Below are 22,357 nucleotides of genomic sequence, written 5' to 3'. Positions count from 1 at the left end.
ATAAGGCATTTGTACTCTTCGCTTTCAGTATGTCATAATTGTGCTCATAAATTCTTCTTTTCAAACAACGTTCCGTTTTACCTATGTAAAACGACTGACATTTCTGACAAATAGCCATATAAACAATGCCCTTACTTTCACAGTTGTAATAATTTCTACTGTTAAGCCATATATCTCTACTTTCTAACTGTATTGCTTGTTTATTAATAATATAAGGGCACTGTTGGCATCTACCACATCTATATGTCCCATTCCTTCGTTTATTTCCCTTAAATGATTTACCACTACTTCTTTCCAAAATTTTGCCTATATTAGGTGGATTCTTATACACTATTTTAGGTGCCATCTTAGTTATTTCTTCAATGTCTGTTAAAGAACAGAATTTATTCCATTCTTTTTAAAACTTCTCTCAATTTATTATTTGAATTATTATATTCCACTATCAGGCTTCTTGAGTAATTAACTTGTTCCACTTTGTTACTCACAATTTCTTGATTAATCATATCTGTATTCCTCTGGGGACCCTCATTTGTATCTAGAATTGGTTTAAACCTTTCTAACCTACCCTGCTCAACCTCTTTTCTTAATTTCTCTATAAAACTCTTGGGATATCCTCGTTCTAGAAACATATTTGTAAGGTTCATACATTCTTCTTGGAAATCCTTCTCATCTGATGTCATCCTTGAGCCTCTTACAAATTGTCCCTTCACTATATTTTTCTTACTATAGGGAGGGTGTGCACTTTCATAATGTAAATAGGAATTTACATATGTATCTTTTCTATAGACCTTACTATGAAATTTACCCTTTTCTTTATATATTTCTATATCTAAATATTTCAACTTTTCTTTGTTTACAGTATACGTAAATTTCAAAAATGTAGTCGTTTGATTAATGTATTCCATAAATTCAGAAAATTTCTCCTGCGTCTCTACCCACAAAATGACTATGTCATCTAAAAATCTGAAATACTTTATCCAACATTCCTTAAATTTACAATTAACTATGAATTGCTCCTCCCATCTGGCCAAGACAATGTTTGCAAAGGTGGGGGCACAAACTGCCCCCATCGCAACACCCGTCCTTTGTTGATAATATCCACCGTCAAACATGATGTAATTATATTTTAAGACGGTGTCCATTAGTGTCACACTTGCTATCTTGTCTTCCAAACTTAAACATTCATCACTGAATATCATTTGTTCAAACATGTCCATACCCTCTCCAAAAGGAATACATCCAAACAGATCGATAACGTCTATAGTGATAAACAATAAGTTATCCCTGTACATATCTTGATTAATTACCCCCAATAAGTTCCAGGAATCCTTTAAGATTAAATTATTTTTCAACCAGATATGTTTAGTTTTATAGTCAACAAATTTAGCTAAAGGGCCCGTCTTGGCCCCTGCTGCCGAGACTATGGGCCTAAGGGGAGGGTTTGTCATATCTTTATGGATTTTTGGTATCCCGAAAATATAGGCTATCTTGGGTTTCTTAACCTCCAAAAATCTATAAGTTACTTCATCAATAACCTTCTCTAACACCAAATTTTGTAAGATTATATCAATTTTTTGATAGCCTATGTTGATTTCATTCAGGGATACCTCACCATACTTATAATTATCACTCAAAATGGAATTTAACTTTCCTTCATATAATATTTTGTCCATAATGACAATACCCCCACCCTTATCTGGTTTCATTATTCTAAGTGAGGTGTTACTGCTTAAATTATTTAAAACCTCCATCTCTTCTTTGTTCAAGTTATAATGAACCCAACCTTTATTAGAATGTTTTCTAACTAAACTAATCATTAAATTCTCAAAATTCTTGATTTGAGGGATCAAAGGGGGGTTGAAAATTGACTTTCTCTTTAAAACACCTTCATTTATCCCTTCTCTTTTAAAGCCAGCCCTATTAGCCATGACTTCCAAATTAATTTTTCTCGTGAATAACTTAACATCTAAGATGGTACGAGTGTCATCACTTCTCTTATTAGGTATATATTTCAACCCTTTACTAAATAAAGAAAAATGATTAGGATTCAGAATAAGGCTGCTAAAGTTGTAAATAGTGAAGTTATTATAAGTGTGTTTCACTTCATCCTGTACTGTTATTTCCTTATTTGAGTCTGTATATAAATTTTCTAGGGTCGGGGCATCTACATGTATCTTCCCCTCCCTCTTCTCCCCCCCCGGTTCTGAAAATTTCTACCATAATGAGCATTATTTTCATACTCATTACTCCTTTCACCTAAAGGTGGGAATTCCACATCATAATCTTCACCATACCATCCATCATCTATTCCAGTCCCTTTTTTAGAATCAAAAACTGTGTTATTTACATTGTTATTCCATTTACTTCTGAATTTTTTCACCCTGTTTCCTTGATATGCTGGTTTAGGGTAATTAGTGTGATTTTCATACTCCTTTACATCTCTATTTAATTTTAACAATTTACGCTGTATCACTTCTTCACACTTTTTATCTATTTCATTCCTTATTTGGAGGTACTTATCCTTTTCCTCTTTAATTTCATACAACAAATCTGTTGTGATACAAGTGTCTAATAACTCAATTTCACTTTTCAACTCCATTTGCTTACTTTCATTTTCATTAATAATTAATTGAATAACCTCTAAACCACATTTATTAAACACATCCAATAAACATTTGTGAAAATGAGAGCCAATCTGCACATTATTAGGGTATCTGTAAACCCTTAAACCTTTAGGGACTATCTCCCTTTTTAAGCATTCCCTTAAATAGGCATTTTCAATACTGAGTATTCTATATTTAGTTAATAAACTGTTAAATCTACTAAATTTCATACTATAAGATTCATCATCATAAATAACTTCTTCATTGCTGATAAAATTATCAAATTGAAAGTCTCTTTGAAGCCATTCGGAAGTCGTTTTTTTATGTAAACTATTGTTATTAGGGGCAACAGTACCTTGTAAGCCTGTATTTGGCTTCGCTTTTCTTTTGGGTTTGGCACCCAAATCTTTGCTGAAAGTGTTAGCCAGTTCCTCTTCCATGGATCTATCAAGTAAACAGCCTGGGGTATCATTGGGGTTGAACAAAGTACCAATTTGGAGGTCGCCGGCTCCCTTATTGTCGCCGATAAGCTCCCTCTTCCTTTTCCCCTTAGGTTCCTCCGATTCAACGGCTCCCTCTACTCGGTCCACGAAACGCTTGCTTCCACTGATGAAACTTGCACATAAAGGTGTTAGCAAGTCAATTAATTCGGTAAGTTGCCCTATAAGCCTCCTGGCCTGTCCTGCTTCCTCCTGCGCTTCACCGGACATCCTGACTGAGCTCGGTTCCGAACGCTAACCCTTCCGTACACAAATAATCTCCAAACCAGGTATCAGCACTCGATAAAACCAATAAGTGAAAAAACAGTGCCAGAAAACGTTCGTACTCCTTCCCAGCAGTTTATTAAAGCAATGATGAACACAAATCAAATAAAGCACAATTCTAATGTTAACGCTTTTTAAAAACAAATATCAAGCTGCGTTTTTGTCCTTGCATATAGGACTTCATCAGACAACACTTTAATTAATTAATACGTTTATATAATGAAAGAAATCAATCTACTTGTGTAAACTATCCATTCACCTTACTTGATTATTTAAATCTTCCTATCACATTAGAGAATCTCATAAATATTAATGCCTTTCAGGGAAATGCGTAAAAAACACAAATTCATGAAATATTTACTCACATTTGCACATGTCAAAAACTATCTTAAAATATCCTCATAAATAGTTTATAATATATAAAAATACAATAATTAATTTATACATTCATTAATAAATAATCATATAAATATTTATTTAAATAAAAATTATTTAAAAATATACGTATATAAAAACAAACTTCCTAAAAGTATTTTATTCATTTTATGTGTATATAAATGTATGAGTGGTATATTTAATGAAATGATGCCCTCTGGTGTCAATTTTAAACATTACATCAATTTTATCTATAACTTGTTAGCTCTTATTTTTAATAGGGGTGTTATGGTGAGAAAATCATTTAAACCAGGTTTAGTATTTGAATCCAAAAAAACCTGCCACCATAATTCTTTCGATTCCAAAATTTCCTCCCATAATCCACCCCTAATATCTGGCAAAATTTGATCAAGTACAAAAAATTGAAACCTATATTCAGGACATGTGGTTGTGTGTTTGTATAAGGCATTTGTACTCTTCGCTTTCAGTATGTCATAATTGTGCTCATAAATTCTTCTTTTCAAACAACGTTCCGTTTTACCTATGTAAAACGACTGACATTTCTGACAAATAGCCATATAAACAATGCCCTTACTTTCACAGTTGTAATAATTTGTATGAAAATAATGCTCATTATGGTAGAAATTTTCAGAACCGGGGGGGGAGAAGAGGGAGGGGAAGATACATGTAGATGCCCCGACCCTAGAAAATTTATATACAGACTCAAATAAGGAAATAACAGTACAGGATGAAGTGAAACACACTTATAATAACTTCACTATTTACAACTTTAGCAGCCTTATTCTGAATCCTAATCATTTTTCTTTATTTAGTAAAGGGTTGAAATATATACCTAATAAGAGAAGTGATGACACTCGTACCATCTTAGATGTTAAGTTATTCACGAGAAAAATTAATTTGGAAGTCATGGCTAATAGGGCTGGCTTTAAAAGAGAAGGGATAAATGAAGGTGTTTTAAAGAGAAAGTCAATTTTCAACCCCCCTTTGATCCCTCAAATCAAGAATTTTGAGAATTTAATGATTAGTTTAGTTAGAAAACATTCTAATAAAGGTTGGGTTCATTATAACTTGAACAAAGAAGAGATGGAGGTTTTAAATAATTTAAGCAGTAACACCTCACTTAGAATAATGAAACCAGATAAGGGTGGGGGTATTGTCATTATGGACAAAATATTATATGAAGGAAAGTTAAATTCCATTTTGAGTGATAATTATAAGTATGGTGAGGTATCCCTGAATGAAATCAACATAGACTATCAAAAAATTGATATAATCTTACAAAATTTGGTGTTAGAGAAGGTTATTGATGAAGTAACTTATAGATTTTTGGAGGTTAAGAAACCCAAGATAGCCTATATTTTCGGGATACCAAAAATCCATAAAGATATGACAAACCCTCCCCTTAGGCCCATAGTCTCGGCAGCAGGGCCAAGGGCCCTTTAGCTAAATTTGTTGACTATAAAACTAAACATATCTGGTTGAAAAATAATTTAATCTTAAAGGATCCCTGGAACTTATTGGGGGTAATTAATCAAGATATGTACAGGGATAACTTATTGTTTATCACTATAGACGTTATCGATCTGTTTGGATGTATTCCTTTTGGAGAGGGTATGGACATGTTTGAACAAATGATATTCAGTGATGAATGTTTAAGTTTGGAAGACAAGATAGCAAGTGTGACACTAATGGACACCGTCTTAAAATATAATTACATCATGTTTGACGGTGGATATTATCAACAAAGGACGGGTGTTGCGATGGGCAGTTTGTGCCCCACCTTGCAAACATTGTCTTGGCCAGATGGGAGGAGCAATTCATAGTTAATTGTAAATTTAAGGAATGTTGGATAAAGTATTTCAGATTTTTAGATGACATAGTCATTTTGTGGGTAGAGACGCAGGAGAAATTTTCTGAATTTATGGAATACATTAATCAAACGACTACATTTTTGAAATTTACGTATACTGTAAACAAAGAAAAGTTGAAATATTTAGATATAGAAATATATAAAGAAAAGGGTAAATTTCATAGTAAGGTCTATAGAAAAGATACATATGTAAATTCCTATTTACATTATGAAAGTGCACACCCTCCCTATAGTAAGAAAAATATAGTGAAGGGACAATTTGTAAGAGGCTCAAGGATGACATCAGATGAGAAGGATTTCCAAGAAGAATGTATGACCCTTACAAATATGTTTCTAGAACGAGGATATCCCAAGAGTTTTATAGAGAAATTAAGAAAAGAGGTTGAGCAGGGTAGGTTAGAAAGGTTTAAACCAATTCTAGATACAAATGAGGGTCCCCAGAGGAATACAGATATGATTAATCAAGAAATTGTGAGTAACAAAGTGGAACAAGTTAATTACTCAAGAAGCCTGATAGTGGAATATAATAATTCAAATAATAAATTGAGAGAAGTTTTTAAAAAAGAATGGAATAAATTCTGTTCTTTAACAGACATTGAAGAAATAACTAAGATGGCACCTAAAATAGTGTATAAGAATCCACCTAATATAGGCAAAATTTTGGAAAGAAGTAGTGGTAAATCATTTAAGGGAAATAAACGAAGGAATGGGACATATAGATGTGGTAGATGCCAACAGTGCCCTTATATTATTAATAAACAAGCAATACAGTTAGAAAGTAGAGATATATGGCTTAAAAGTAGAAATTATTACAACTGTGAAAGTAAGGGCATTGTTTATATGGCTATTTGTCAGAAATGTCAGTCATTTTACATAGGTAAAACGGAACGTTGTTTGAAAAGAAGAATTTATGAGCACAATTATGACATACTGAAAGCGAAGAGTACAAATGCCTTATACAAACACACAACCACATGTCCTGAATATAGGTTTCAATTTTTTGTACTTGATCAAATTTTGCCAGATATTAGGGGTGGATTATGGGAGGAAATTTTGGAATCGAAAGAATTATGGTGGCTGGTTTTTTTGGATTCAAATACTAAACCTGGTTTAAATGATTTTCTCACCATAACACCCTATTAAAAATAAGAGCTAACAAGTTATAGATAAAATTGATGTAATGTTTAAAATTGACACCAGAGGGCATCATTTCATTAAATATACCACTCATACATTTATATACACATAAAATGAATAAAATACTTTTAGGAAGTTTGTTTTTATACGTATATTTTTAAATAATTTTTATTTAAATAAATATTTATATGATTATTTATTAATGAATGTATAAATTAATTATTGTATTTTTATATATTATAAACTATTTATGAGGATATTTTAAGATAGTCTTTGACATGTGCAAATGTGAGTAAATATTTCATGAATTTGTGTTTTTTACGCATTTCCCTGAAAGGCATTAATATTTATGAGATTCTCTAATGTGATAGGAAGATTTAAATAATCAAGTAAGGTGAATGGATAGTTTACACAAGTAGATTGATTTCTTTCATTATATAAACGTATTAATTAATTAAAGTGTTGTCTGATGAAGTCCTATATGTAAGGACGAAAACGCAGCTTGATATTTGTTTTTAAAAAGCGTTAACATTAGAATTGTGCTTTATTTGATTTGTGTTCATCATTGCTTTAATAAACTGCTGGGAAGGAGTACGAACGTTTTCTGGCACTGTTTTTTCACTTATTGGTTCTATGTCATTATGGCACACTGTATTTACAGTCTTGCAGCTCAATCATATGTCTCAACCTGTTATACCAGGACTTCTGGGCATTGATCCACATCACCGGGTGACAAAACAGGGAAGTCAATTTTTCTAAAGTACTAATATAGCTGCCATAACACAAGTATATGTGTAAGTAACTACAGATATCTGTCACAACTGTGAACATTTTCCAGAGCACTGTACAGTTGAATTGTATTAATTCAACATATCACATGCAGTTTAACACACACATCTGCAACAGTGCTTTACTATGCTCATGCCCTATATAGGTATCCTAGATTTACAATACAAACATGTATAATACTCATATTCACAGGTAACATATGGATATGTGCAACATCCCATTAACTGGCCTAGCAGTGGCACAGACATGACCATTTGACAGACACTCTTGTGGTTGCCATATGTGAGCTGTCCTTTCCTAGGGTGTGTCAGGCTCCTCAGCTGTGACCCAACCTAGCATCACATGTGGACAAAGCCTAACACTGGGGGGATATATAGGGACAGTTCTTAGATATGCCTATTACAAACGCTTGTAGCATGATCCATTTCGCATTATCATGACTGTTCTGAAGGTGGAGGGGTCTGAAACTCATGTGTCGGTCACAACTTCATTACTTCCATCTCCAGCTATTTGGCAGACTAATATAGATGTTTGGAGGAACAGAACAAACACTATGATGGCTAAATATTGATATTCTGTGAAGTTCTGCACAGTTGACAGGTATAGTCCACTGCAGAGAGAGATGCTATGTCCATTGCATTTGTTCAGAAGGACATCATTACAGCAAGTATTGATAGCACATATACATCTTTCATAATCATCTATCTCATTACTACAGAACAAGTACTACATTCAATTACATTCTTATATGTTTCACAAGGTTTATCTTTAGGTTCCTTCCATGTACAGGTTGCCTTCTTGTTTCTTATTTCTAATTTTGAGGATTTGTTTATGTTTTTTTGTCTCTCTCTCTCTCTCTCTCCCACTCCTCTCTCTCCCTCTATCTGCCTCTCTCTCTGTCTCTCTCCCAACTACTGGGATCAAGCTTGTTTTAATAGGTTGAAGCATGGCTTTTGTAGGTGATGCTCATATTCAGGTGATGGTCTCTGCACCAGTTGCTGTTCCCCACTTGCTAATTGCATGCAGGCAGCTGTGTAGTTCTTCCAATAGCCAATGTCATAGCAACCCACTACTATAAATAACTACATCATGTGGGTGTTGTCCCTTTATCTTTCCTGTACAGAAGACATCCTTCATGTGTGGGGGCAGCAGTGTTACAGACAGCAGGTAGGAATACCTCTTACAACAGGACTTGTAGACACAGGCCAACTACATGCTTGTATAACGTTCCAGACCAAGGGACAGTGTGTGAGTATTGCTGTTATATGCATTGAATACTGCTAGTTTTACAGGGTTGGTGTGTACATGCTAGTTTTTCATGGAATGTAGTTTGTCTGCATAGCTCTCAACTGTTGGCCTATCCACATGGTGGCCAGAGGATTAGCTGTTATGTTTTGTCTGTTCCCCACACAGGTCTTGTCCCTGAGATATCAGTGGCATTCTCTCCATTGATTGCTATCAGTACATGGCAACATCCACTTGTGTTTCTGACTTCATATTCCTGAGTAAGGGTATGTTGCAACCAATCCTGTAACATCAGCAACTTTCACAGTGTATAACAGCAATATTTCAAATTTAGCCCTCTGTTTCAGCATCTGTCCCCCAATTATGTCAGGCTTTGTCCAGATGTCATGCAGTAAGAGGTTGATAGGTATGGTCTATCATTATTTAGTGCTGACATTCCTGCTATCATTTCAGTGATGTTGTGGACTCCCACACAAGTTGTGGGGTAGCGTCCATATATATGAGGGCTACAGCTGGACAATGTGTGTGACCTCATACAGTCAAGAGGTCAGTGTACAGAGAACACTGTTATATGCCCTTGCAAGACATTTTATGGGTGAGGGGTATTACATGTTCTTAACCTAGGCTGTTACAACATGTGAGCAATATTAGTAATAAGAAACATAAAGGTATATGTCTGTACATTTTCATATGTTTCACCAAGGGAACAGTGGTGGGCTAGAGCTTACTGTCTTGCACACAGTTCTGTTTGTTAGTGTGATAGTGACATTTTAAGTTAAGCATTGATATGTAATGGATACATTTACATAGTAACAGTTGATACTTTCCCCCTAGGGGGCTGACTACAGAGTGTAACTGGAGGCTGTTGAACTACATCTGTAATTAAGTGTTGATTGATTCTTGTCTTCAAGGCAAGTGTGTTTTGACTGTTGTACTACTTGAAGGCTTTAGCCTAGATAGCAAAGTATGTTATGTTTTGCAGATTACTGTATCATGTTTTCTTTGAGAGTTGCATTAATCAGTTATTATGTATTTCAAACACCTAAATGCTATAAGAAATGGCATAAAAAACTGAAATAGTACACAAATAAACATTTATATGCATGCAAGCTGTGTAGTGTAATGTCCTTTGCATTGTGTGTGGGTATATGTTTCATGCAATTATTCAAATTTGTAGGAAAGAATCAGACACTGGCCATTTGAAAAGGTGGCAACTGTAGAATTAATGTCTGTTTGATATTCTGTGCACCGTCTCTATATACTCTCTTTATACATATCTATAAGTATTTATATATGTATATATGTATGTGTGTGTGTGTGTGTGTGTGTGTATCATTAGAATGTTTAGTGCTTCCACATTGTACATTCCCTATGGTAGACTGACTGTTCTGCATGATATGTCAGAGAAATCATCCTGATATCTTATGGCTTAGTGGTAACTTGTTGTAGCTATGTTGTGCAGGGTCCTGGGTTCAAGACTTGCAAGGGCTGGCTATTTTGTTGCAAGGTGGAACAGTTCAGCTGTGGAGGAAGGGATACTGGTGATAATCACAAGAGGTCCCTATTTTTGGCCCCTTCACCCCCATTTACAGTGCCTTTGGTCAAATGTTTTGCAGTGAGAGGTTCAGAGTGTGGATCTGATGATGGAATGCACTACATACAAATATGCATATTATATATATCGATATGTATGTGTATATATATATATATATATATATATATATATATATATATATATATATATATATATATATATACATATACACACACACACACACACACACACACACACACACACACACACACACACATATATATCTCTGCACACACACACATACACACACACACACACACACACATATATATATATATATATATATATATATATATATATATATATATGTATATGTCTACATATATAGGCTACGGTGATGCAGCGGTTAGCATTGTCGCCTTACAGCAAGAGGTTCTACCGTCCGATTCTCGGCTGGAGTGCCTTCTATGTGGAGTCTACATGTCCTCCCAGTGGTCGAGTGATGTTTAAATACATGCAGGTACGTGTATGTTTGAATGGGTGTACCTTCTTTGAAGGTTGTGCGTCGGCCTGGCAAATAGGCAACCTAAAAATCCACTGCCAATCATTAGTGGATTGGAGTTTTGCTGTGGCAACCCCTAACAGGGAAAAGCCAAAAGATATTAGTTTATATGTGTGTATATATATATATATATATATATATATATATATATATATATATATATATATATATATACACACAAAAATATATAAATACATTTTCCCTTCTGTTGAATGACTGTGCTGCATAATATGTTTGAGAAAACATCAGACATAGCTACAGTTCAGATGGATTAGAGGTAATTTGCAGTGGTTATAGTGTGCAGGGTCCTGGGTTCAAGCCCTGATTATTTTGTTGCCAGGCAGAACAAGGGCTGTTGGGTACAGAGTAATTAAGGCACTTTTAAGCAGTTGTAAGTGGGTTTGCGCAGGTTTGCATGGTGGTAAGCAATGCTAAATTCTGGTTAAATATGCTTACAGACAGCCTTAAAATTACTTAATCTGCGTAGGCATTGCTTTGCGCCATACAAACAGGTTTAATCCTGCTTTCTGTTGCTTAAAAGAGCATACTTCCACTTACCCCATGCTGATTTCTTTAAAAGAAAAGAAAAAAGGAGTGATAGGAAAGTGGTGAAAAAGGGGGCATGCAGAGGGAAAGACAATAAGGAAAGTAGCTAGGGATGTGCAGGACAGGTGTAGGGAAGGCCCATAGTGCCCATTTCTTCTACGGCATCAGCTGTGCATATATATTGAATTTGGAGGTATATTTGGACACTCAAACCCCTGAGAGAGTGTGAGGACAACAATAATGTGTTGTGAAGCCAATTAGACCAAATTACATGTGTCTAGTGGACACATGTGCGAAATGGACAGATATGTATGGGGCAAAAACATTTTTGGGGTGGAACAGATTACCCTTTAAGGTGAGAAAGGGATGATGGGAAAGGGCAGTAGGTATATTTGGGGAGATAGGTTGGGAAGGAATACAGACAAGACAGAAAAGACAGCATACAGGAGCAGTATATGACAAATGTGGGGGGTAAACACCTTGGATGGGGAGGGGGTTTTTGGAAATCGGAAGCCCATAAACCCCAAATGGAAACAGTGGGACTGAGGTCCCCACCTATGGGCATTCACCACTGCACCTTCATGGCACTGAAGGTGGCTGTACTGGGGGCTGAGCAGGAGGGACAGGCTGAGCCACTAATTGCACCATGCGGCTTTCAAGCTGGTGTAGCAAATCTCCAAACTCCTTTCGAAGCTTGCTAAGCACCAAACCCCAGCCCTGGCTTCAGGTGACAGTATCCTGTCCGTGCCCACTCCCAGAGGAGGGATGAGCCCCATCCCCTGAGGTAGTTCCACCCAAAAGTGGTGCAGGACCAGCGGAAGAGGAGGTCCCGGGGTTGGTCCCAGACATGTTGGGGCATGGTGCCATGGCCAAATGAGGTGGGAGAGGTGGGTCTGCTGGGACCAACCTTTCCAAACATGCTATGGTGTTACAGTTTTAGAACATATGTGGGTTAGTAATAGTCAACACAATCCAGTATTCATTATAACAGCATGAATAGATATCTCCATAAACCCAAAACAACAGATTTGGAACAGTTGCATAGCAAACAGAATACATACATATATGGAACCACAGTGGCCATTACAACGGTATGTAGGTTATATTGATAGCAACAGGCCACCAATAATAGGGAACATTAATAGAAACACATTTCAGTATTTGTTGAACAATAGGACATACGTCCCAACAGTAAGTTTGGTGTAAAACATACCCATTGATTTGTGAGTTTAGATTATTGTTGCAGATATGTTGGGGGGAGAGAGATGTCAATTAACAACTTGTATATGCTTGCAGTACTCATAACTTTAATGATCATTGCTCTAATCATTACTCTACAGGTATTATTACAATACCCTATGGCCTTTTTTTGGGCAGTGGTATGTCTGTACACAGTGTATACTTCAACCTATTTATAGCTACATTTTAATTCTCTTAACTAGTAGACTTGTGGAGAGAATGTTTGTTAACACTACCTTATTGTTTCTACACATATTCCCCAATTCCTTGTTATAATTCTGCACATACCTCTCAAACTCTTAATGCAAAAAATCTGTACAAAGCTTGACAAACTGGGGGTACAAATAGGGACATATTTTAAATATTGCTCTTTTAAACTTTTAGAAAGTTGCTAGAGTAACAGGATTTGTTTTAATACACATTTTCTGAAGGCTCTGAAGTCGGAAACTCAAATGTATGTCATTATGTATTGACTACAATTCTGAGATCATCTCAGTGATTTGCCAGGAAAACAGAGGGACAGGCCAAAAATATGAGGCAAAAATCTGGACATTCTTCAGAAATATGTACAGTTGAGGGATATGATTATGCATACAGCTTACTACCACTACCGGGATTCGAACCATGGCTGTGTGTGCTAAAAGTACAACAATTTGTGTTTTGTCAGACTGAGCTATTTAAAAAGTGTTGTTTTTTTTCTTTAGTGTTTCCTGTCTAAGTCTCTCTTGGTTGTACAATCTGAACTTGTAATTACAACATTATTATACAGACATTCCTAGATATATTTTTTATGCAGCACAGTGTGAGAAACAGTTGACACAACAGTACTATTCACATACCAGAGCTTGGTGAATGCAACATGTGAGGCCATACAATACCAGAGTAAACACAACCAATCCAGGATTTTGAAATGTATTGCCAGACAGTTACACTTTTATTTAAATTTGACCTATATGGGACTGTTACTGGTTTATTCAGTACAAACCATACACATTTTTTATACTGCCAGGTGACATTTTACTCCTTTATATTTATTTGGTATGACTACTACAAGCAGGATTGTTACTCACCAGCCTTGCGACACAGCCTTTGCAATCTACTGACATGGGCTTCCTGGTTCACAGCCTGCTCAGCTGGAGCTGTAATGAAGATAGAGAAACATTTATGCATACCTATCCATCACATACACAGGCTGGACTTTGGTAAACTGTTATTGCTATGAATACTTACACACTGCTGGGATATCTCCCCTGTCTCTTGCTTCTTGGACCCACTGTTCCAAGAGCTCCCATTTTTTTTGCTTCAAGTCAGCATAGTGGTGCCGGTCATGCTCAGCAGTCCGAGGGATACCAGTTGCACTGGTGAGATCACAGGCGAGACTTTCCCAGCCTTCTGCTTTATATTGGGATACTTGGTACTGGTCCTGCAGCAGTCTCATGTCATGTTTTTTTTTTTTTTTTACCAGGAGTCCTACCATGACCTTGGACTCCTGTATGCCCCAGTGCTGTGCCTGGAAGTGCATGCCCTCTCCAACACCTGCCATATTGCCTACAGTGGAGAGCTAAAACCAGTTATGAGCCATATTCCTGCCTGCAGGGTTTAAATACAGCTGATTTCCTGCCCTTTGACACGATTGGACGGCTGTGAAAATGCTGAGTTAAGCTAAGTTATGCGCAAACCTGCTCAGCTAAAGTTGGCAGTGCTTAAAGGGGCAGGTTCAGCATTGCTTACCAATGGGCAAATCCACTTAGCTGGGCTATCTAATGCTTAGTATTCATATGTAGACAATGCTTACACCCAGTCAACATAGCTGTGCAATGCTTAACATTGCTTATGTTTTATTATATTGGTCTACCACCTGTTTGGGGATTGATTTATCATTCATTACATAATATAGATTTATTTACCTTTCCTGACATTCCCCAATGTGCTGTGATTAATTTATTCTTGTGTGACTATTCTGTATGAGGCACTTGTGTTTATATGGGGGATTCACTACTTTATTACACTGACACCTCACATCTGGGCCTAATACACTACTCTGGTTGAGAAAATGTATAACTTCTTACATAAATATGCAAAACATTAAAATTTTAATGTTTCACATACAAAATGGAAATGGCTTTGGTGATGCTTGAACCATGAATGACTACTTGTAAGGTGTACGCTCTAACCTCTCCACTACTGCACTTATGCTTATGCTGGATGTCTATTGCTTTTTAACTTATCGTGCCATTTTAGCTAGGCTAAGTGTAGCTAAGCAACAGGCACACCCACTCAGCTATGCTTAAACTTTATTTCATATATAAAAAAAAAATGTATTTGTTGTGTTTTTTTATTTGTACCCTTCAGCATATCCATGCCAATGCTGAACATGTTATTGTATCAACTTTCTGCTTTGTATGGACGATTGTCCCTTATAGCTTTGTCCACATTCCTTAATCTGACAGGTTGGGAGGTATGCGCTATGTGGTTATACTAACTCTGTTATTCTATCAACATTTGGCTTGGTAGGGATGATTGTCCCTTATGGCTTTGTCCAGATTCCTTACCCTGACAGTTTGGGGGTTTTATGAGCATTTTCACTCGTTTTAATTTGCCAAATGGCAATTCTGGAGTGCAGGGGGCATGTGCATTGTGAGAGCTCTGCTCTCAGATACACCCCCTGCACTCATACATGGAACCATGTCCATTTTGCAGCACGGCAGTGTGCCTTCATACATATGCATGGTGCGCTGCCATACTGAACAGGAATAACTTATTCCTGCACGCCTGCTTGCTGAATCCGGGGATATGTGTAACAAGAAAGCAGAGACATGTTACATTACAAATTCCCAAGGAGTGGTCCCATTTGATATAACAAGTGCTCAAGATGGGACTTTCCATTTATTTGTAAGGAAGATTGAATTACTTAAACTATGGTTTCACAGATGTTTATGCCTGAGATACATTGGTACTTTATACTTTCTAAATTAGAATCTATTTAAGAAGATTATTGTTTTTTTACACATTTTCCCTTCCTTTATATGTCGTTTCTATGTGTTGATTATTTCTGCCTCTTTCTTTTTACTTTTCATGAGGTATACATTTATTTCTTTCAATCAAACTGATGTATCAAATGTGACCTGGCATCTTTCGTATTTCATTCATAACTGCTGTATAAGCTAGACATTTTGTGATTATATTTTTTCAGGTAAAGCTCCATGCTGTAGTCACTAAGATTTCATCATAACTTTACTTTCAAAATATTCTACAAAATAATAACCATTTTGATATTCATAATGTTAATATTGCAAAATATGAAACAGATAGACTGATAATTTATAAGATGTGAACATCTCGCTTGCATTTTAAGTGGTTGTGATGTGGTTAACATGCATACTCCTTACCTGCTCTGCATTATCACTGATTATCACTAAATGAGAGTTCCAGGCCTTACACCATGCATTACTTTCGCTCCAATTCATATATCTACTGGAGAAGAAGTAGTAGCTGTTCTGGTACATCTTTCCACCCAGTGGGAAAAAAGTGAATATATTTTCTGTTAGAGGAAAGAAATTAAAACATTAAAACATATTGTTGAGTGGCAGTAAACTAACTTGCAGTCATTACATTATATATATATATATATATATATATATATATATATATATATATATATATATATATATATATATATATGTATGTATGCATTACTTTTGATATATTCTAATGGATCCATAGCTGAACTTGTCAACATGCAAACTATTGTAAATAAAAACAGCAAAATATAACCACACAAACACAAAATAGTACAACTTCACAAAACAGTTCTTATCAAGTCTGTAAAAATAAAATGCTTGCTTTAAGAACCCCTCAACCACTTAACATAAAACTACTCCCAAATCCAGTGGACAGTATGCACACTATTAAAACAAATCACATACCCTGTACCACACTAACTTATTCACTGGATCTTACCCACCTCAAAAATAACAAACACAAACCTGTATCTTTATGAGAATCCACTAATTGCATAATTATGATGAAAGAAACACTTAGATGTCACCGTGGGCTTGACAGGAGTTGACTATAGTAGTCTTTACTTTCCTGTGCAAGCAATGAAAAGAATTAACTACAGCGTATGTTGACATTATGCACAATTTACAATATAAACTGATACCATGCATATTTGGGTTCTTATCATAACACTGAAAAGTGATAACATTAAAACTCCTAAGAATGAGCACATTTTACTGAAAACTCATAACAATGAAATCTCATTTCATTGAGTAGATGTTTGTATTTGCACTTGAGCACTGATTCACTGTGTGTGGTATTTTTGTCTTTTCTCCATGGCTGTGCGATGATGGAGTTAATGGGGTGTGGGGGTGCAGGGGTTCTTGCACCCATGCAAAGGCACTTTTATGGTATATTTGGTTTGAAGTAAGTTTTCAGTGAAATGAGTTTAGATAAGATAAGATTAAGATGAAACAAGTTAACAATGGTATGAGCTCACCAAAATAAGTTTAGATGAAATGGGCAAAAAAAAAAAAAAAAAACATCATTGTGAAGTCCAAGAAGAAAAATACTGGCTAGAGCTACCCCATTATTTAAGCTACTTACAATTAGTCACAGCCCACAAAACTCATCAACCGAGAAAAATGCCCTGTAATTTAAAACCTCGTACAATACTAGTCATGTAGCAGAGAACTACCCTCTAGCGAAAAATCTTTTTTAATGACTACTAGTCCAACAACAACAATGTAGGAGACATCACCTATGTCTTCAAACTATGAAATTCGATCCCTGTCCCACTTAAACTGATAGGTAAAATAAGTATTTTAAAACTCAAGTCGTGATACTAACACGATACCTGGCTCTGTAAATAGTTGAAGCAGGAACAGCTCTTGGTACTGGCTGACAGGCTGCTGCCCCTCCCCACAAAAAAAAAAAAAAAAAAAAAAAAAGAAAACTGCAGTTTTTAATTACTTTTTGTTCTTTTGCTTTCTAATGCAACATTTTTGCATTATTATTACTGTAACCAATATCTGACCTCCACACATGCATGAAGTTCTATTACCTTCTGTGGTCTACAGAAAAAAATATATGCATCTGTTTACTCTGCTTACTGGAATATTTCCAAAACAGTCCGGTGCTATGTATACTCCTGACATGAAATAAGGCAATCACTCCTTATAACAAGACTGCCTGCCCTCTGCAGAAGGCAGAAATATCAGGAAAATGTGGCCCATTCAGTGGCTGTATAAAACACAAGGAGCATTTCTGTTGGCTCAGGCTTCCTCAAATGACTGGCTTGGACTGAAGCATCCTGATTCTCAAAATGAAAGACAGGCACATGGACTATTCCACAAATACGAACACAGTACACTTTTTTTTAAAGTTTACTAACCTTTTATGTAAAACTTAATTAGAATGTAGGAAGGTTAAGTATGTAAGTCTTTTATTATAGTCTGTGAGTGTGTGTGTGTGTGTTTGTGTGTGTGTGTGTGTGTGTGTGTGTGTGTGTGTGTGTGTGTGTGTGTGTGTGTGTGTGTGTGTATTGGGAATATATATGTTTTGATTTCACAAACAGGTGTTGCCTCGTGTTTTGTTTTTTTTCCTTGTAAAGATAGTGGTTTCTCTGACGCTAGAATCCGCCACATAACACAAGCACTCAGGTCACTCCACAGCAAGTACAAGTATGACTCAGTCATTGTCCATGCCGGTGTGAACGACCTGAGACGTACCTCCCTGGACTACATGAAAAGAGACATAGAGGAGCTCTCAGATTATGTAGCCCAGGCCGGTATGACCCTGACCCTGAGCAATAGCCTACCCTCACCAAGAATGATGCCACAATACAGAGACAAAATGATCAGCTTTAATAATTGGCTTAATTACTGGTGTCATTCTAAGGGGATCCAGTGTCTGTCTGCCTGGGATTACATGCTTGACAAGCCATGCTGCTTCACAAGGGACGGCTTGCACCTGTCACCCCTGGGCTTTCGGATATTGGCAAAGGCTCTTGTCACCCCCATAGTGCTTTTTTTAGGCAAGGCTCAAATGATAAACCTACCGCCCTAGAAAACAAAAATGGAGAAAAACTAAGGGTAATACTGCTCAATGCCAGAAGTCTAAACCTCAAGATGCACGCCCTCGAAGCCCTCCTCAGTATGGAGAAAATCGATGTCTGTGCTGTGACTGAAACCTGGTTCAAGGCTCCTGAGAGCACCCCAGCACTATCAGGTTAAACCTCATATCATGCTTTCCGGCCCCAACATCCGGACCGAACCACAAAAGGAGTGGGAGTATCCATAGTCATAAAGGATACCCACACCTCCAGGTTAGTGGCAACGCACGAAGCATCGGAGACCATCCAGGTGCAATTAACCATAGGTAAAACTGGCCTACAGTTTGTAGCATGCTACAGACCACCTTCTCAAACTCGGGAAACCCACACAGCCTTCCTGAAGACACTGGAGAGTATGAATGTCTCTCCAAACACCATCATATTGGGTGACTTTAACTACCCAAACATAGACTGGGAACATTACTCAAGCCCCAACACCCTAGCCCAAAGGTTCCTGGAGTTCATAAACTCAAATGCTATGGAACAACTAGTTAGTCACCATTCCCACAAGAGGAGAAAATATACTAGACCTGATCATCACAAACATGGGGACAAAATGCTCCACACTGGAAGTATATCCCTCATTGGTGAGATCAGACCATAAATTAATCTCATTGGAGATCCACATCCCGCCCCCACCCCCAGCAAAAAAGACCACAGTGAAGAACTTCTCAAAAGCAAACTTCACACTTCTTAAGACTGGAGTGGTATCCTTCAAGGCCCCCGAGCCAGTGGAAACCACAACCCACGCTGCTGAAACCCTTACAAATGCCTTCTACGAGCACCTCCAGGAATGTATGGATCAAGCAATCCCTAATAAAATCAAGACCCTTTCCACCAAAGGCAGGCGCCCGGTCTGGTGGACCCCAGCCATAAACAAACTCTACAACAAGAGGAGAAAGCTACTACATGACAGAGCAAAATCCCTAAATGGGAAGGCATCTCTGATCAATACTAGCAAAAAACTACGATCACTCATAAAATCATCCAAGGCCAACTTTGAGAGAAAAATCACTAATGACACAAAAGACAATCATAAGGCCTTCTTTAGCTATGTTAGAAACCTGGGTGGAAACTCCCAAATATGCTCAGAATTAGTCCAAAATGATAAAAAAATCACTGAACCCACAGACATTGCCAACATACTGGCAGACAGGTTCAGTGCAAATTTCTCCCTCCCCCCCAAAAGGAGAAATATCTATCCCACCAGAGTCTAGCCTCCCAAACATCTCAGATGCCCAGGTGAGAGCTGCTCTCTCTAAAGCAAAAAACACAGCGTCAATAGGACCGGACGGTGTCCCCGGCTGTGTGCTACACGAACTCAATGAGGAACTAAACCCACACATAAGGCTGCTGTTTAATCTTAGCCTTACTACAGGATACATACCCAAAGAATGGCGTACAGCAACTGTGGTCCCACTCCACAAAGGCGGTGCTTCTATGGACCCTGGAAATTACCGCCCCATAAGCTTGACGAGCCTTGTCTGCAAAGCTATGGAGAGGATCATAATAGAACTCATAAATAAAGACATTGGGGACCTACAGACACTGGATCCTACCCAATTTGGCTTTGTCAAGGGCAGATCCTGCCTCTTGAACTTGGTCGACTTTTTCGAAACAGTCACTAAGGCCATTGATGAGGGTAAGGCAGTTCACACAGCCTACCTTGACCTAGCAAAAGCGTTCGACACAATACCCCAACTCGGGCATCATAGAAAAGCTCACCAGCTTTGATGTAAACCCATATGTCACAAGATGGGTTGCAAACTGGCTCAAGGACAGAACACACAGGGTTAGAGTTGCTGGTGCCATGTCAGACTCTAAGCCGGTCACGAGCGGTGTCCCACAGGGCTCAGTCCTGGGCCCCTCTTGTTCGGCATTTATTTTTCTGAAGTGCAGGCAAACATAGGGGGATTGTGGCTGACAAAATTTGCAGATGACTGCAAACTGGGCACCATAATTGACACTCCATCAGACACAGACATCCTCCAGAGAGGTCTCATAGAAATGGATAACTGGTGCCAGAGCCATGGCCTTAAGCTAAATGCCAAAAAATGTATAGTCATACCCTTTGGGAAAAACAAGGTAACCCCTAATTACCAAATAGGTGGTAATCCATTAAACACGGAAGAAGTTATCAGGGACCTGGGGACCCAAGTTGACAGTAACCTCTCTTTTGACACTCACATTGCCAAAGTGGTTAGGAAGAACTTCTACATTGCCCACCTGATCATGAAGGGATTCACATCCAGATCAGGAGAGGTCATTGTACCCCTGTACTCTTCACTTATCAGACCAATGATTGAGTACAATGCCCCATTCGGAATGTACCTTACCCGACACCTGCAGCAGTTGGAAAGACCCCAAAAGTTCCTCACCAAAAGGATAAAGGGGCTCAAACATATGTCATACGATGCCCGACTGAAGAAACTCCAGCTCTATTCAGTCGCATACTGTCTGCTCAGAGGTGATCTGTGCCTGACATACAAGGCCATGTCCAACCCGGAATTAATAGACATGCTCCACCTCAAAAAATCCAAATCTACCAGAGCCACGAGAGCAAGAGACTTAAACCTCAACACGGATATAAATAGGACGTGCTGGAGGGACAGATTCATCACCCAGAGACTCCCTACACTATGGAACAGAATCCCAGTCCATGTGAGGCAGAGCCCCTCACTGACTCTGTTCAAGAGAAATCTTGACGAGTGGATGGGAGATCGTAGGTTTACCCCGGGAATCATCTCTGTGTCACTGCTGGACAGAGGCACAGCAAACTAATGTGTATAGTATTCTCATCCTAAGGGGTGGTGAAAGCCACACACACTCTGGCTAGGCTTATAAATCCCCTAGGGCAGATAGCCTAGTATGAACCTATGAACCTATTCAAACAGGACTGCAACCTTTACGTAACAAACAGACATTTCAATTTCACACTTGAGAGACATTTGTATTTCAAACTTAGTTGCCTTCCAAAAAAGCATATTAATGCAAAGTCTTTTATTCTAGCAACTAGTATATAAAAATGTATATTATGCAGTTTGAACATATTCAAGTTTTTGTCTATTCCCTATAAATGTTTAGCTTTCTGCTTGATTTTTGAACTAAGAGGCAGAAAGGTATGTGGGGGAGGGAGATACAGTGCCTTTTTTATTTATGTGTGGTAGTTATATATATGCATTTATTCATTCAACTGATTGCAATTAAACTTTTGAAGTTTAATATCAAAGTCTTAAACTGGCTGTAACAGATGTGCTCTTGTGTATATAATGGTTTGTGCTTTTATTTCTTATGTAAATCTTATACTGTTAAATTTTCAAGATAATGTTATATTATTTTATGTAAATTTTCACATTGCTATTTCTGTTAACTGTTCTATGTTTTTATGGAGCTTTTCTCCCTGGGCCTCCACTGAAAATGGGCTCTTTATAGCTCAGTGAACTATCCCAGTAAACAATATAAATAAATAAATGTGCAGGGGATTACAGTATGTTTGTTTGTCTGTTCATTATATCAAAAGTTTAATTAGTAGGATAGTTATACTGAACTGCCAGTTCATC

At 37.4% G+C, this 22,357-nt stretch overlaps 1 protein-coding gene across 1 annotated transcript in view; it reads right to left on the bottom strand.

Moving 5' to 3' along the window:
- Positions 1-22,357, bottom strand: part of LOC122808670 (CD209 antigen-like protein E) — an 827,142-nt gene that overhangs the window by 299,262 nt on the left and 505,523 nt on the right. The window contains exon 4 of the mRNA XM_044079648.1: positions 16,075-16,226. Coding sequence (XP_043935583.1) covers positions 16,075-16,226 — 152 coding nt within the window. The remainder of the gene's footprint in view (positions 1-16,074; positions 16,227-22,357) is intronic.

This window comes from Protopterus annectens, chromosome 8.part0 (assembly GCF_019279795.1).
Source record: "Protopterus annectens isolate FY-2018-M chromosome 8.part0, PAN1.0, whole genome shotgun sequence".
NCBI classification, from domain to species: Eukaryota; Metazoa; Chordata; order Ceratodontiformes; family Protopteridae; genus Protopterus; species Protopterus annectens.
Note: the sequence above shows the minus strand (reverse complement) of the source record. Positions and strands in the feature narration are given on the sequence as shown.